Source organism: Olea europaea, chromosome 17, assembly GCF_002742605.1.
Source record: "Olea europaea var. sylvestris chromosome 17, O_europaea_v1, whole genome shotgun sequence".
Classification (NCBI taxonomy): domain Eukaryota; kingdom Viridiplantae; phylum Streptophyta; class Magnoliopsida; order Lamiales; family Oleaceae; genus Olea; species Olea europaea.
Window position 1 is genome coordinate 10,575,915 of NC_036253.1, and position 19,017 is coordinate 10,594,931.

Genomic DNA, 19,017 nt, shown 5'->3' on the forward strand with positions numbered 1-19,017 from the left:
ATTATTCTTTTTCCTTTCGTCATTTATATTTATTGAATCGTGAGTAACCATGTGTATTTGAGAGGCATACAACAACCAAATTAAATCTTCTTGATTGGCACTGCAATTTGAGAAGTGTTCTCAAACATGAGAAAGTTGGTTGTCCTTAAGTAGCCATTTTCCAGAGTCACTTGGTGATGACTCGATTAAGGAAGAGGTGGCTGCTATAATAAACGCAATGATGACAATAGTACTGCAACGTATGTGATACCTACAACTATGTCACTTGAGTTACAAAAGCAACTTGAGAGTATAGATGTTAACACATAATTCTTCATTACAAAGAGTTGTATTATAATAATCATGTGTGGAAGGATATAAGACTTCCAAACAACTATACTGGTGCAAAATGACAGAACAATCTTCGATCGGTGCTCATGTACTGAAGATGATTATCATTGAGAGGTTGTTTCAATGAGGTTCAGTCATGAACTATGAACGAAGTATTGACTCAACTTTATAATTTCTGTCAGAGAGTTATTCATACTAATTATGAATTATCATATGAATAAGTTCGAATGCACACCCATTGAGCTGTTTAAAATGTTTAGAACTGTTATGCCCAATATCAAAATTAGAAGTGGGCAAGCCATTGATACCTCTAAGGGTAGTAAGAGGAAATCTAAAGGGGTTTTTGGGATATCATCCAATACGGCTGAGACGATCAAAGCGAAGGACAAATACCAAGTCTAATGACCATTGTTTTCATTATAGAATGAAAAAGGTCATTGAAAGAAATATTGCAAAGCTTACGTTTACTTCATAAGCTTCTTAGATATTTGATATCAGATGTGAATCTCATATTTATATAAATATGGAGAAACTAAATAGAAATAGACCACTGCGAAAGGGAGAAGTTGACCTACACGTTGAAGATGAGCAAAAGTTGTCGCATTGCCTGTAGGAGCATACTTCTTGCTGTTGCCTTTTGACTTAGTAATGGAATTAGAGAAATGTTGCTTTGTACCCACCATAACTGGAACATTAAAATGAATTTCATGTTCAGACATGAAACATTTTAATGTTAAGGACAATTGTTGTTCCTGCTTATTTTGATTAATATCTTAATAGTTATGGTAAGCTACAAAAATAATATTTATATTCTAAATACTAAGAATTCTATAATAAGTATAGAAATTATAAGGTATAAATACGATAATCTAATTATTACCTAAATCTGGCATGACAGACTTGGTCATATAGGTGAAATGAAATTTCAAAATTACATAGAGATATATACGTAGAGTCAATTGATTTTGAATCGTTTGACAAGCGCAAAACATGCATGTTTGACACAATGACCAAATCTCCTTTTACTTGAAAATGAATAAGTCTGCATAAATATTGGCATAATACATAGTGATGTATATGGACCCATGTCAATTAATGTTGGATGAGGTTTCTCTTATGTCATCAATTATCATGTATACTTGATGAAATTCAAGCATGGAGTTCTTGAAAGGTTCAAAGGATTCAAGCTAGAAGTAGAGAAACAAATAGGTAAAGATACCCTCACATTAAGATCCGATCGAAGTGAGAATGTCTTAAACATATAATTTAAATTATCTAAAAGAGAATGAGATTCTCTAGCAGTGAACTCCTCCATATACACTGCAACACTGTGGTGTATCTGAACGGAGAAATCGTAAATTATTAGATATAATGCGATTAATAATAAGCTATGCAAACCTCCCACAACCGTTTTAGGGTCATGCACTTATTGTAGTGTGCGGCACACTAAATCATGTCCAATTTAAGTTGGTTAACAGAACTCCATACGAGCTATGGAAAGACAATAGTCCCAACTTATCTCATATGAAAATTTGGGATTATAACGCTTATTTGAAGAGCATCGAATCGGATAAACTTGAGCATATATATTCGATGAATACATATTTGTGAAATATCCAAAACAAATATTTGGATATCAGTTCTATTAACACATCGAGAAGAAAGTTTTCGTCTCACGACATATCGCCCTCTTAGAGAAAATATTTACTCTAGGAGAGGATAGTGGGAGTAAAATAGAACTTGAAAGAGTTCAAGAGTCCACAGATATTGTTAACCAAGTAGATGAATCTGAGTTTTATCCCATATTAGATATGGGACATTCTCAATCAGGGAGTAGAGACTCTCGAGGACATGTCAGCTCTATGTGAGTCTAGTAAGATCATTCGACCTTCAAGAATATGCAAATTCGTGATTACTAATCAGGTATTACTAATCCAGGATGATGAACCTACTAATTGCACAAAAATAAAGTCAAGTGTTGACTTAAAAGAGACAGCAAGAGACCATGAAACTCGAGATGAACTCAGCGTATATGAAAAAGGTTTGGACCTTGGTCGAGCCTCCTGATGGAATAAAATCCATAAGTTTTTGTAAATAGTTTACAAGGAAAATGTCGATATGGATGGGAATATCCATATATACAAAGCAAGACTAGTAGCAAAGGTTAAGTGTTGACCTTGGTGAAACATTTCTCCTGTAGCCCTACTGAAGTCTATTCGGGTTTTGCTTGTAATAGTTGCATACCGTGACTATAGGTTAAGAAAAGTCTCTTGGAGCTGAAATCTTCGATTTAATGGAAAAGTCAAAGTGTTTGATTTTATCAATTTGATGACGAATTGTGTGTTTACAAAAAGATAGTGGGAGCATTGTCGTATTCCTAATATTATAGAAAACGATATCCCTATGTTTCAATCGTTGAAATAATGGTTGTTAAAAGATTTATTCATGAACGATATGGGAGAAGCAATTTGATCTATAGAGGTAGATCTAGAAGATTGCTTAACTCATCTCAATTTATATAGATGAAATCTTGAGAAGATTTCATATAGAGAAACTGGTTTACTCTTAAGCGATATGTTGGAAAGGTTCCAAACGTGAAGCAACCGTTGATTCAATAGCAGAAACCTAATACATGATTATGTCAGAAGTAGCAAAGAGTTGCAATGTGGATCATGATGTTCATAAATAAACTTGAAGTAGTTCCTGATATTATTGATCACATGTCATTGTATTGTGATAACAATAGAGTCATCGTGAAAGCGAAGGAACTAAGATCCCATCAATGATCCAAACATGTATTAAGGCGATATAATCTCATTAGAGAGATAATACATAGAAATGATATAAAGAGAAGAACAAATTCTCACATTTGACAATATTGCAGATCCACTAACAAATAGTTACCGTAGCATAAACACGATTGCCATGTAAACTCTTATGATATTGGATATATAAGTGCAAGGATCTAGTACAAGTGGGAATTTGTAAGTGCTATACCCTAGGTCCAATCAACTTTGGACATAAATACTTTTAATATATAATTAATGCGATTTAGTGGCAAATCTATTATTTAATTAAATGTCTATTAAATTAAATAATAGAGTCCGTAAATTCAAATCTTCGTAATTTGTTAATCACAAGGAATTGTGATTGTGAGATACAAATTACATATGATTGAATCTTAAATCGTCTGTGGTCGTAAGTAATAACGAGATACGGATATCGTGATTACGGATAAATCATCATGTGTGACATATCTTACTTGTGAAGTAAGTAACTGATCTCACAAACTAAAGTATGGTGACACTTGAATGAACACGTGGATATTTTGTTATAGAACAAAATATTGGAGACCCGTCTAGAGATTCCACATAGATAACTATCTGAGTGCCAGTGGTTAATCTCTAACGTTCGATAGTAGGATTCATCTTTTGACTTGAGGTCGTCATAGTACCTTATATGAGGACATTCATTCTTTGACGGTGTTGGATATTGCTCTACCAAGGGCCGCTAATACGACATCATTAGGGTATGTTAAGAATCGTATGAAGGTTGTGAATGATCAATAGAGGATTCGTCACTCTTAGATAGTAAGAGATTATGATCCATATTTCATTCGATTAAGTCGATAACGAAATCCTTGACCATTGTGTACTCATAAGTCGAAAAGGAGATTTCGACTTATATTGACTTAATAGTTGAGTGAAAGATATGATCGATAATCTGGATTGACACACTTCCATATCTCATAATTGATCAGATTATATTGATGAACGGATTATAGTTTCACGGTAAACGAAAGAATTTGATTTTGTCATACCACGTGACATTTTTCGTCACATGTATTACCTTGACACATTGCTAGATGTCAATTTCGGACGATAAGTGTAAATTGGTGATAAATTAAAAGTGTGTTTTAATTTATCAATTTTGATTAGATCAAAATAATATTTCACGTCGTTAGGCATCGTGATCTGGAACCTGATGGGTCACACACAAAAGGAGAACTAAGAAATTGTAATTTGTCAATTAATTAATTTAACAAGTGTTAGATAAATTAATAAATTGAGTTGCTTGCCTAAATTGATTAATTAGATTAATCAATTCACAGACCGAATTTAATTAAATGGGTTAATTAAATGTTGGACCGAGTCAAGCCAAGTCCATTCGGGCTTGTATAAATATGATTAGGATTTTCAAAATAGTAGTGATTTTTCATTATTCTTGCTAGCACAAGAAAAATCCTAATACTACAATCTTGTTCTCTGTGTGGATCACCGTTGGAGATTGAACAATTAGGCAGTTGTGGGAGACAGATCCAAGTTGCTGGAATAAAGATAAGGCAAAGGAGTTTGCAGATCTTGAAAAAGTATCACTTTTATCACAATTTCTATCTAAACACAAAGGCGATTCCTAGTGGGAATTGAAATTTGTTTTAATTTTTCGTTGTGCATGTTAAGTGGATTCCCAACAATACATGCAAAAGATAATCTTCTAAAATAAGAAAAGGGAGAAACTTATATATTTCATCCGCAATTGTATTGAATGATTGAATCATATTGTATTGCCAAACAAAAACAAAATAAAAAATTTCAAGATGCTATCTGATATCAATTTAGAAAATAAAAGTTATTTTGGGAGAAGCTCTTAACATGAAAAAGTTAAGGGAAAAATTCACAAATAAGGTTTTAATTATGCACAATTCAAAAATCAAGTTTCAAGTTTAATTAATGCAAAAATCAAGTTTTAGGTAATTAATTAAAAATATCTATTAATTAAATATTATGATGTCACAATTATACAATTAATGGTCACGTGAACATAATTATAGGTCACAAGTTATTTATTGATCACACATTATCAAATTAATTAATCATAAATCATGTCGAGGTCACAAATCAAAATTTTTATAGGTTATTGTTCACGTCATTGTGACAAATCCAAAAAATTATAGGTCATGGGTCACATATTTTTAAATTTAATGGTCATGGATTACTTTTTTTTAGTTACAAATAATTGAATTTTAAGGTCCAAACAGTAGGTCACTAAGGTCCAAATAGTAGGTCACGGACACCAAATACCCGATCCCGATCCAACACAATAATTGGTCACAAACACTAACACACCTCAGCACAACATCATCACAACAACTGCCAACATCACCACCACCACTACCATTCCAAAACCGACAAATCTAACTAAAATACGTCAATACTAGCCATTGCACTAAGCCAAGCAGGCCACCTAACTGCCACCTGCTCACTTTCAGCATACCTGTGCAAGTTCCTAGCATAAAACTCACTGATGCACTCTCACACCCGTTCAAACTCGACGGTCCGAACTCATCAACTCTCTTTCCAAACTCATTCGATCTCTTCTTCAAGTTGAAATCCAACGCACCATTGCTACTACTCAGCACCACCACCATTCCAAAAACCAACAAACCCAACAAACACCTAAACACCTCATCAATATACTTCCACACATTGAACTATCTTTTGCGTGTCGCGATATTGTTACATTGCCACTGACCAGCGTCACTACACAACACAACCACGACAACACCGCGACTTTGACATTCACATTGACTTGTAGCGGCGCTCAAAGCGACGCCCAGCAAGCACGGCATCGATGCTAGTCGCGGCACCGACACTAATCGCAGCATCGACACTCGTCCTGCACCCGATTCTAGTCGTGACACCAGCATTCGTCTCGATGAGGCGAGCGACAGTCAAATTTAGTAACAGACAATGCTGGTAGAGAAAAGTAGGGATGACAATCGGACTCGTCGGCTCGGGGCTCGGTAGACCCGAGCCCCATTTTTGGGACACGGGCTTTCCTCAAGCCGGCCCGTGAGCTCGCGAGTTTTTTAAAAAAAAATTAAATTTTAAGGCAGCTGGTAGCGATCTACTGCCTTTAAAAGGCAGCAGTTCGCTGCCTTAAAAGGTAGTAGCGTTGGGAAAGAGAGAAGATTAAATAAAATAGAAAAAAGGGGGAAAACGAGCCTACCCGGCTCGAGCCCGCAAAAAAGCTCGACCATTTTAATCAGGTCGAGCCCGAGCTGAAACTTCAGGCTCGGCCCGGCTCGTTTACATCCCTAGAGAAAAGGTAGAGAGAATGGAGATAAAGTAGAGAGAGAAAGGAGAGAAGAAAGGGGAGAAGTGAAATAGGGTTTGGAATTGAATTAATTAATTAATTAATAAAATATCCAATAAAGTCTGATTTTTTTATTAAAGAAACTTCAAACCTAAATTTTAAATTTGAAAGTTTAACTAATTTCCTCAAAAGTTAATCCAACAAATGGACTTTTAAGGTAATGGACTTCTCAAATGGACGTCTAGAAAACATAAAATGTTTGCAAACTCACTCTTTCCTTCTCTTATTCTTTCTCCACCAATGAGATCGACGGAGATTATTTACCATACTTATACTGTAATTATATTTGTATAATTCTCTTACAATATTTGTATGATTCTCTTTACGTATTTGCATAACATTATTGCTATACTAGTTATTGTCACGTGCGTTGCACGAATTTTTGTATATATCATATTTTTATTAGCATATGAATTTTAGTTTTTTGGAATGTTTTTGAAGCAATATCTAGAAATGTTTCCATGATATAAGAAAATAATTACAAATTATTACTGATTTTTACAATTGCATAACAGTATTTTATCACATCTAGAAAAAATATGCTTGAATACGAAATATATGAGGTTACACAAATTATTTTACTTGTATTGTTGACACTTAATGTTTGATAGTGTTGATATGATTGAGTTGAACCTGAAGATTATGTTTCTAAATCTTGAAGATTCAGCCACAAAATTTATTACAGAATAACAATAAATTAATTTACAGAAAAGTAATTGATCCATCATCACATACTTTGTATACCATGAACATTGAGAGTTCGTTATAGCAGCTCAAACACTCAAACACGTATGTATTACCTATTTGAAGTTGTTTCTCTTTGACATATTGTGACCAACTTGTGGTGAATCATCTTACATCACCATTTGTTGTCAAACTCATAAAAACAGTCCAGTTGCGAAGAGAAGAGTCATGAATTTGAACACTTCATATAAATTTTGGTAGATGTTCTCCACTAAATCTTGAAGGTACATACTAAAAAGTAAAATAAAAATGAGCGAAAATGGAAATTTAAAATTGTGGAAACATGAGTAAAAGAAAACTTACAATTTTGCGACTCATTACATCTGAATGTTAGCCTTAAGACAGGATTTCCTGTATGGAATATCTTTTCTTCAACAACTTCGGAGTCAGAGTGGCATGTATCATAAGTTACTTCTAACTGTGAATCGTCAAATATTGAAACATTGAAGGTAGAATTTTCAATATATTCAAACACAATAACATAACCATCTTGTAAATTGTAATGGTCGAAGAATTGTTCCCATCCACCAGCTAGATAAATGTCATTGTGAATTCTTTCTAGTTGTATGGTAGCAATTATACTATCGTATTCAATTAGACGTATTTTGTTAGCAAATGCATGTCTTGATTTGACAAAAGATTTTGGAAGCAACTATACAATAAAAAATAAAAGTATTTTTAGCTGATACATGATTTTATTAGTTTTAAGAAAGTATAAGCATTATAATAAGACTTACCAGTCGAATGTTATGGTTTAAAGAAGTGTCAACAATTTGAAGGAAACGATGTGGTACATCCATGCTTGACATGATAAGGATTAGTGACAGAAAAAAATACAACTTTTGTAGTAACAACACAAATTTAGGTTGAGCGAAATAATTACTTCAAAATTGAAAAGGTCACAAGCATAAGAAAAAACTTGTAATTTTGTGAATGCATTATCAAAGAAATCTGTGTTTTTTTCTGGTATATTTATCTCCTATAAACTTACTCTCTTCACTGATTTTTCCAGGTCGCAATGTCTATAGTATAGAAAATAACGCGTAGTTGATGAAATTGGATATAAGAAAATTACAAACAGAATTTCATTAATCATAATATTATTATATCAACTGATTATATATATATAGGAAAATGTTAAAAATATATAATTGGAAGTTTCAAATCTCGAAAAATCATCAAATGATTTCACATATTCAAGTTTTCAATTAGAAGTTATAAAATTTAACAAATATAATTTAGTTAAGTTGAGATATTTTTATTAATAGATAAGTATCAAACTTCCAACCTAAGTAAACCTTAAATTAAATAAAACCACTTTCTTTCTGTAGATTTGGTTTGTGGCTATACTAACTTAAAATAAAAGATAGAAGAGGTGAAATTTGAGAGATGAAAGAGATTAAATGAAATAATGGAAGAATGAGAAGTGATACCTTTCTGTCATTTTATTTTTGGCTTGTATTTTGTTTGGATTCTGTAGCAGGATTATTTATTTTCTTTTTTCATAGGTTACTTCTCTTTGTCATATCTTATTTTTTTTCCCTTCTTTGTATTATGTTTGTTTATTCATCTGGCTTTTGTTTCTGGCATTGCTGAGATTTTTTATTTTTTATGAGAGTTTGCTTTTTTTGTTTTTGCATTATCTTGAAGCTAGACATATTCTTTTCATTATATTATTTCATTAACGTAAAAGAAAATATCGACTTGATTTATAATTTGTTATAAATGTATAAAATTTATTTAATATTGAATTTTTTAAGTACTAAATATTGTATTTCAATATTGTCTTCTTTTTATATAATTGTATTTCTTGCTTCAGGAGTTAAAAAAAAAAAAAGTGGTTATAAAATTGCTAACACTATAATTTAGTTAAATGTGTTTTTTTTTGTTGAAGATGAAATTGATTTTACTTTTTTATAATATTCGTAAAAAAAAATTATTGTAATTTTATTAATGTAATAAGAAGATTTATTATGATTATTTAAAAAGATTTCAACACCAAATAATAAATTTATACTCTTAACCTGCCAATTTGGTGAAGAATTAGATAAAATAGTAAATGATTGTAACAATCACATGAGTACTTTTGGAAAAAGCCAAAAATCATTGTAAAAGTTTTTACATTTCAATGGTAAAGTTATTGTATTTATAGTGCAATCAATAATATATTTCACTATTCATTTATTTCAAATTGGAGCTCTCTTTCAACTGTTTTTCTTTCAGGAAATTGCTAATTTGAACAAAAATTGACCAGGTAATTGTTGTTAATTTTTGGCAGTTTCCTTTTGTTTGGCAAGATTGTTGGCAGCATTTTTTCTTTTTCTTTTTCATAGGTTAGTTTTCTTTCACTTACTTTTTCATTTTTTATTTTCTTCTTATAATCTTTAGATTCGTTTAACTTTTGTTTCTATTCTGGCATTGCAATGATTCTTTCCTTTTTATTTTTGAGATTTTTTTTATGTTGAAGTTAAACTTATTCTTTTAATTATATTTTTTTATTAGATTTACAGCTTTTTTATAAAAATATAAAATTTATTTTATTATTGAATTTCTGAATTACTGTATAAAAAAATAAAGAAAATTCAATGTTGTATTTTTTTTTTTTATCATATCATCATAGTAAATCTTTTACTTTAATGCATATTTTTAAGTTAATAAAATAACAAACAAAAAATTTGTAGAAGTCAAATTTCAATTATTATAGATAAATATTATGTTGCATGATTTATAGAAAAAAAAAAAAAAAGGTTGCAGTGTGGCATGTGGAGTAACTGCTCCGTACAACATTTTTAATTTTTTTTTTGTTCATTTAAATTATTAAATTAGTGAATAAGACGAAATTAATTCTAGGTAAATGCATTTTGTTTACTTTTTTTGTTACTAATTTTTGAGAAACTTGATTTGTATACTTTTTTTTGTGTATTTTTATTAGCTTAATAATACTAATGATTATTTAAAAAATTCTATAGGTAACAACAAATCTATACTTAACCAACTTGATTAAGAACTAAATGAAATAGTAAATGAGTTCAGCAAACCAATAACACTAGTCTGCTTGGAAAAATGCCAAAAAATCACTGCAAAAGTTTTTGTTTATTAAAAATTATTTTACATAGCAAAAATTCAACAGGCAAGCAACAAAGTTGGCAGCAATTCACGTGATTTTTTCTGGGGAATGCCAAAAAGTTAGTATAAACTATTCACGTGCATAAAATTTTTTGTATGAGTGCAAACTATCCATTTCTTTGAATTTCAAATTGGAGTTTTTTTTTTTTTTTTTAGCTAAATTTCTCATCTTGAGCAAAATATTAAGTCAATTCGTGAAAAAATTACCAGGCAATTGTTTAGGATTTATCTACAATCTTGCTTTTTTGTGAATTTTCTTTTTGTTGTACTTATTTTTTTTTCTTTGCTGCGAAAATTTTTGTGGACTACTTTTGATCTACTTTGATGTATTTGAAAAGCTAAATGTTATCTTTTTACCAATTTTTGTTGTGTTCGACTCAATATAGAGAGAAAGAGACAGGATTTCAGAAACGAAAATGAAGGTAAAGATATACTCCATGGATACATACAACTGGAATATAGGTCTACGGGATTGTTTTTGAAATGCTTAATTTTGATTGTTAATTTTGGAGTTCAAGAATATGTTGTGATAGTGCCTTCTTTTATTTTAAAAAATCAATGTTTTTTATTTATTGAGTATATTTGTCTGCTATGTGCCTTTGATTGCTTAGTATCTTTATTGATAGACCTTTTCATGTTGCTGACTTTTTGATTACTTTAAATTTCCCACAGTACAAATTTATATGTATCCATGTGGCATGATATTTAGAATCATACATCAAAGTATTCACATTGTTATTGTCTATCAGGATATGATCTTGAGTACATTGTTTTATAATACTAAATTTTTGTTTATTAATTCGTTATGTGGATAAAGTGAAAAATATTTATGTAAGGTATGTTTTAATTTTTATTTGTAACCACATTTTCTCCAAAAATTAGTTTGTAAATAAGTTTTGTTATTTGATGTTGATATCTCTAGATTATGTCTTGTCTCCAAACTTATGGTTATGTGCTACTATTAGTCAACATCCAAATCATTAGTACGTTAGAGATTTGAAACAATTATTACGAGCAGATGAACAAGCATCACTAATTTGTAGTAATTTTCATGGATTTATATATGAATTCATGTACAGAGATGAAGAGCAACAATTTAGTAGTAAGTTGATACATGAATTTATAATGAAGATTGTGAATTCTGGTAAAAACAATGAAGTGTGGGTAAGATTTGATGACCATCTTACCCGTTTTGGAATGTTAGAATTTTGTTTAATCATTGGATTACCTTGCCAAGAAGCATCTGTTAATCTTGACAGTAGTAACCCTCAACTTAGAAATCAGTATTTCAATGGTGTGAAAATGATTTCTATGAGAATGCTTCGTGATGCCTTCCATTCATGTAATATCGAGAAGATAAATTGAAACTTGGATCGGTTATGTTGATAGAGTGTGTTCTCAAACCAACTGAAAGACACATTGATTACAGAATGCTAGGTATGGTTGAGTAGCTTGATAATTTTCTTTTGTATTCATGGGGCCGGAAGACATACTTTATTTTGTTGAATTCATTGCAACAATCACACCTCAAAAGAATACAAAGAATGCAATAAACTGAGCAAAGAGAGTGTAAATATACGCTATATGGATATCCTCTTGCTTTTCAGGTATTTCTTTTTGTACTAATTTTTTATGTGTTATAGTTTAATGTTGTATATATCTAATATTTAGTTTCAATTTCATGTTGCAGTTTTTGATATACGAAGTATTTCCCAATATTAGAAAGAAATTTGGACATCAAAGATATAAGACATTACGAATTCCAAAAATGCATAAATGGAAGTCGAAGCAAATATTGATAGACAAAATTATCAAATAATATTTGACGATGCACGAGGTATGGTTAATTATTGTATATTATAGAATTCTAATATTTAATTAGATTCGAGTCCTTGCAGTATTACAACCAACAGAAGAAGAATTGCAAACAGTGTGGAACACAACTCTATCATTACCATTGGACAATAAACACGCTATATTAGACGGCATTGTCACTGGAGAACTTGACAACATTGTACCACAAATTTCGCATAGCAATTGTGTGCTGCAAACAATTAATGCTGATGATGCTAGTACTTCTAGAACATACACTTCAGTTGGAGTGGAGCCTAATTATACTTCTATTAACTGTAACTACGTAAGAAAAGACCAAATGGAAGAGATGTTCAGTACACATAGGTAGTATGTATCTGGTCTGTGTGATAACTTGAAGGCACAGATGGTTGAAGAATCAAGAAAACAAAATGTTGAATACTTTGAAAACTAAAAGCAAATGTTTGAAGAATAACAAAAATGGCACGAACATCAATATCAAGAGCTGCACTCTGCCTTCCAATCTGGTATGAAATCTGCATCATATGTGGATACTCAAACTTTTTGCCAGGAATTTTTTGGTACACACATGGCTGAAGAATCAAGAAAACAAGAAGCTCATTATCAAGCAATTCTTGATAATTAGAAAGAATTCTTTCAGCAACAACAAAAATGGCAGGAAGATCACGATCAGGAAATGCAATCTCATATGGAATCTTAGGTGACCAACAGTATAACTTCAGTGAGATCTACATGTTGAATAGAATGGGTGATTGGGAATCAAATGTGGAAGTTATTGTTGGTTGTTTACGGCAAAATACTTTTGGTTCTAGTAATAAAATTCCTAGCAATAAAGCGAGCCCTGAACAAACTCAACCTGAAATGTTCACAAAAAAGAAGTATAATAGGAAGGTAAAATCTTCAGGTTATCTTCTAGAGGACTATTCTATGGAGAGGTATTCAACAGTTAGAGATTGGGTGATTCTGAATAAATCGAGGTAAAAAATCTAATTCGAACTTATTAGTTATATTGTATTCATTTAATACTAATCTAAACTATGATATACAGTACATATTGGAATTTTGGAGGCAATATGTATGGAAGAGACACGCTAAAAAATATAATAGATGAAGACAAAGATATCAGCGTTGCGGTTAGTGATGCTTACAAATCATAATTAATTTCAGTCTACACTTGACATATCTAACTTATATTTATTTATTGTATTGGCCTATAGAGATGTAGTTAAAGTTGTTGAGGCGATTGATTAAAGAAGGTTGTACACTTCTCTATAAAGAATATGCAATTTTGGATTTCAAATTTGAAAATGAATGCATTCGCCAAATGATGAGGCAAAGAAATTTGAAAGAAGGATGTGCTGGTGTACATGATCGTCAAATGGATTTCACTGTGTTACAAAAATACATAAGTGGCAATTTGCCAGAGGGCAGTCGTCTACAGGTAGCATGCAACTATTTATTAATTTCATATTCATATCTAGGTGATTATAATTATTATCTTTTTGTTGTTGATTTTTGTGAGTGAAAATTCCAAATACATGATTATAGTTATGACGTCCACACACTAGGAGAAATCAGGAAACAAGTAAATCTAGTATTCGAAATACTTCAAATGTTATTGATGAATTTGGATTTTTGTTCTAGTAGACCTAATTTAAGGAAGCACAGAAACAAGCGGCTTAAAGTGGAGATTATACCTTACTTGCGCAAATAATGGGTAAGTATTTAAAGTATTTAAAAAGTGTTTATTATTTACTACGATATTAAATTTTCCTTTTAATTTCATTTTATATATTCATTACTATTTTAGCTTAATGTAAAAAAAATTGTATGTAGGCCAAACTGTAGACTTTTTGTCCTCAAATACATAAAATGCTTTGTTCGAAAAGATCCATTAGAAACAATTGAATTGGTCAGGATGAACATATACAGACGGAAGATTATAGTAGACCTCTGTTACAATCAATATTTTTTACATCCTCATACATCTTGATTGTAATTGTGATGTAAAGATAATTTAAATACACATGCTCAATGCTGTTGAGAAGGATTGCTATGTAATAAGTTAGTTTTCAATCAATTGAAATTATTTATTCCTCTTGTTTTTTGTATAATATAAAAAGAAAGAGTAATTATATAGTGAGGAAGAGCAGAAAAAGTAAAATGCTCTTTGATTAATATTTTGTAGGTATAGACATATACTTCTTTTTTTTCGATGATTAATTCTCCTTACTCACTGTACTCTTATTTTTGTTGCTAGAAAGATCTGAAAATTCCATCTTCTTCCTGTCTTTGGAATTTATGATCAATATTTTTTTGAATAAAGCAAATGAATGACAAAAAAATAGAAATGCCTTCATTAGTGTCGACAATTGTGAAATTACATCTATCGTACTATCCAACCATACAAAATAAAAAGTGAATAACTAAAGCATAAATGATGTAAATATCATGCCTACATACATCATTTGTCAACACCAATGTGTTTGGCAGTTTCCAAATAATTACATTAATGAATAAAATGAAGCCAAGAACAATTTCACAGCAAAAATAGTAAAATAAACACTTCAATTATTATTCAATATGTTGACCACCGAACTCCGACCTCATGATAAATTATCGCAGGCGCCAACTCAAGCAAATGTGAGTTCGATTGTGACCCCCAGATCGAATTTCCCGCCATAAACTCAGGAGACATCATGATTACCCCTTGTCACATCAACCTCTCTAATCAACCCATTTGTCTGGAGTGATGTCACCGCCGCCCACGGCCACCAATCCCTAGCTCGGGATCTTCAAGTTGCCTAAGGGTCATCATTATCTGAGAACATTGACACATGACCGTCGGCCTCGTCGACCAATCATAGGAGAATTCGACGACCCGAGTTTCGAGCTTGGAATGGTAGCTGATTTGATTGATTTGACGTAATTTCGACTGAAAACATGTATAAATAATGGAGAAATTGTTACCCCAAAGGAGGAAAAAAAAAGAAAGAGAGACCATTACATGATTATATTTTCTCAATTGATTTACGGCTCATTTAGTAATAATTCCCCCTTTTTATTCTTAAAGTTGGCTCAAGATCTGTCTTGCAAATTTTGACGTCAACAGTTTGACGCAAGAAGGACGGCCCCAATTGTGAAAAATAGCCCCATTTCCCCCACTAAACCGAAGAACCATGAGCCGTGGTTCCAGTTCCGAAAATCCATCTCATACCCACCCTCATGAAACTAATACTTTGCCAAATTCTCCAAGACAACAAGACCAACAAATGACTGCCATAAGGAAAGCCCTGGAAAAATTAACAAATGCAGTGGGAAGATTGGAAAGGAGTCATGCCCACCTATTCCTACCAGATACCGAGGTGGAATCCCCTGCAAGAACAAGGGCAAGGTGTCCTCTCACCAGGAGGACTCTCCACTTTTCAAAAGAAGAATTCTCTAGAAGCCGAACTGACGAAGTAAGGAGTAAGGATTCGGCGGCAAGAAGGACTGGCAGTGTATTCGACAAGTTGGAAACCCAGCACTCACTAACTCCTACGCAAGGACAAGCTAAATCCGACCTCAGACATCCTCTGGAACATGCAAAACCAGGACTGAGCGCACTAAAAAGACGCATCGCCGACCTGGAGGTAAAAAATAGAAGCGGCACTGAAGATTGCCTCACAAAGAGACATTTCCCATTTACAAAGGATGTCCTCATGGAACCATTACCTGAAAAATTGAAGATTTCCCAGATGATCGCATACGAAGGATACGGGGATCCCCTCAGCCTCCTTGAAAAGTACACTTCGTGGATGGAATTGCAAGGGGCCAACGATGCCATCATGTGTCGGGCTTTTCCCCTTACCCTAGGAGACAAAGCACAAAGATGGTTCAGAAGACTGCATCAGAGGTCGATAAAAAGTTGGAACGATCTAGCCACAGCATTCTTGGCCAGTTTATGGGCTCCAAAGCCAGAACCACGCCCAATGAGTGGCTACTAAATATCAAGCAGGGAAAAAGTGAATCCCTCAAAAGTTATCTAAGCAGATTCAATAAACAATCCGTGGAAGTGGAAAAGATATCTGATGACGATGCACTTATAGCCGTACTGGCTGAACTAAGGCCCATAATGAGATTTTGGTGGTCGATACACGAGGATGGCCCAAGAACTTCTTGACCCGATCTGAGAAATACATTAGTACTAAAAAAGCAACCTCTGACCAAGAGGAAACTAGATGTGATCCCGATCTCAGTAATACAGCGAAAGAGAAAAAGTTTAATAACAACCCCCAGTTCCAAAGGAAGAAGGATAGAAGAGAAAGAGATTGCCCTAAGGCCCAGCAATACAAGTTTTGAGAGTACTACCTACTCAAAGCTTCCTTGGAAGAGGTATTCATGCAAACTGGAGATAAAGAGGCATTCCGTAGGTCGATAGTCCCGAAGTACAGGCAGGTAGGACACTAACAAAGACGATACTGTTGATATCACAAGATGGAAGGCCATGAGACGGACAACTATCGAGAATTGAATGAGGAAATTGAATCCTTAATTTGTAGGGGTCAATAATAAGAATTCATTGCCAAACCAAAAGACACAGGCCGACCTCAGCTGTAACCACCTTTGCGATAGGGACCGCCTGCACGAGCTCAGTAGGCGGTTCATAATCGCAATCCATCCCCACACGTCGTCAAAGGATCCAGACGGGTAAGGCGAAGACAAGCCCGAAATGCATAAACCATGTCAAACTATGGGAAGTAGACCCCACAGATCAGTACAGACCTTGAATGGTTTTGGTTCATGGAGGAAAATTCCCAAGGAATCCTCCAAGATCAAAGCGACACTCTAGTGATCACCATGCCAGTTGCCGGAGTAAAAGTCTACCGAACATTGGTAGATAATGGAAGTTCGGTCAATATATTGTACTCACGAACTTTGAGCCAGTTAGAAATATCGGAGCGTTATCTTCAACCATACTCAAGAAAACTGCAAGAGTTCTCTGGGGACCCCATCGAAGCCCGAGGCCAAATAGTCCTTGTTGTAGAATTGGGCGAAGCTCCTCGCCAAAGAAGGATTCTGGCAGATTTCGTGGTAGCCGACCTTTCATCCAACTATAACGCGATATTGGGATGACCTATATTACACTAGCTGAGAGCCACCACATCGATCTATCATTACTATATGAAGTTCCCCACCCCTACGGGATCAGAATAATTCGAGGAGACCAGGCTGGGGCTAGAGCGTTCAATATCGACCTACCTAAACTATAGGTCAATATGTTAAGGAGCAGGGCAAACACACAAGCCAAGGAATCCAGACTGAAGAGGCCTATCATTGCGGATCTCTTCGAGATCGACATAACAGAAAAGCATCTTCGAAAAACCACGGATGATCAATTATCCTTTGACGAAAAAGAGGCAGATCCACATCCCTACCCCAGGTTCTGGTTATCTCACCACCTTTAGCAGGGGTAACCATCCCAAAAGTCTTGGTGGACACAGGGAGCACTTTCAACATTCTCTTTAGCAACACTCTCAAATGGATAGGTATACCTGCCAACTTCCTGAGGACATATTCAAACATGGTCTTTGGATTAAGTGGAGTCTTGACCACGGCCAAAGGATCAATCAAACCTAAAGTCGAGTCGGGATCGGTGTCCCGTCAAGTTAAGACAAACTTCAAATTCGTGGTGTTCGATAGCCTATCGCCTTATGACGCTATCATGGGACAACCTCTGATATTCAGCCTGAAGGTAGCAGTGTCCCTATACCACTATTCAATTAAATTTCCCACACCCTATAGTGTGGGTGAAGTAAAAGGAAATAGGGAACTCATCGAGAGGTATAAACTGAAAGCCTACGTCGACGATCAATGCAACCTTCTAGGAGTGTATATGGCTCATGTAGAAGATCCCGAGCTCAGTTCACTAGACGCACGGTTCAAAATTGAAGGAGGAGAACCCATAGAAGAACTGGATGAAGTCCAAGTTTGTACCAACGACCTATCGAGAAAACTCAAAGTGGGACGCGAGCTGCATCCCTCTATTCGAAGTGAAATTGTGAACTTTCTCAGATAGAACCTCGATGTCTTCGCCTGGAACCATGGAGACATGGGGGGATAGACGCCAACATTGCATGCCACAAATTGCAAGTGGATCCCTCAGTTCGTCCAAAGCAACAAAAACGACGACCTCTAAATCCCGAAAGATATGAGGTGCTCAACAAGGAGGTACAAAAACTATTGCGCAATGGTTTTCTTCGAGAGGCAAAGTATTCCAAGTGGGCCGCAAATCCGGTTCTTGTAAAAAAATACAATAAAGATTGGAAGGTATGCATAGATTTCACCGACCTCAATAAAGCATACCCTAAAGATAGCTTCTCCCTACCAAGAATAGATCAAATGGTAGACGCCACTGAGGGGTACAAATTACTCAACTTCATAGACGCGTACTCTGGATACAATCAGATACCGATGTACGGACTAGATCAGGAACATACCTCGTTTGTCATTGACCGAGGTCTCTATTGCTACAGGGTAATGTCATTTGGTCTCAAAAAATGCTGGGGCCACCTATCAATGACTTGTGAATTCCATGTTCTCCCAACAGATCGGAAAAATAATGGAAGTATATGTTGATGATATGTTGGTAAAAAGCACCAAAACCAAAGATCATTGTCGACAGTATTTTGAGAAAGAATGGAATGAAACTGAACCCTAGGAAATGTGCCTTTGGGGTCAGCTCTGGAAAATTCCTAGGATACATTGTAAATAACGAAGGAATAGAAGCAAACCCCAAAAAAATACGGGTTGTTATCAAAATGGAGGCCCCAACCAAACCCAGAGGGG

The 19,017-nt window shown here is 34.0% G+C and overlaps 1 protein-coding gene across 1 annotated transcript; it reads left to right on the plus strand.

Moving 5' to 3' along the window:
• Nucleotides 1–17,752: 17,752 nt before the first annotated feature.
• LOC111365616 lies at nt 17,753–18,807 on the plus strand. The gene is made up of 2 exons (XM_022986154.1): nt 17,753–18,157; nt 18,244–18,807. Exons 1-2 carry the CDS (start codon nt 17,753–17,755, stop codon nt 18,805–18,807), a joined length of 969 nt encoding a protein of 322 aa, XP_022841922.1.
• Nucleotides 18,808–19,017: the final 210 nt, after the last annotated feature.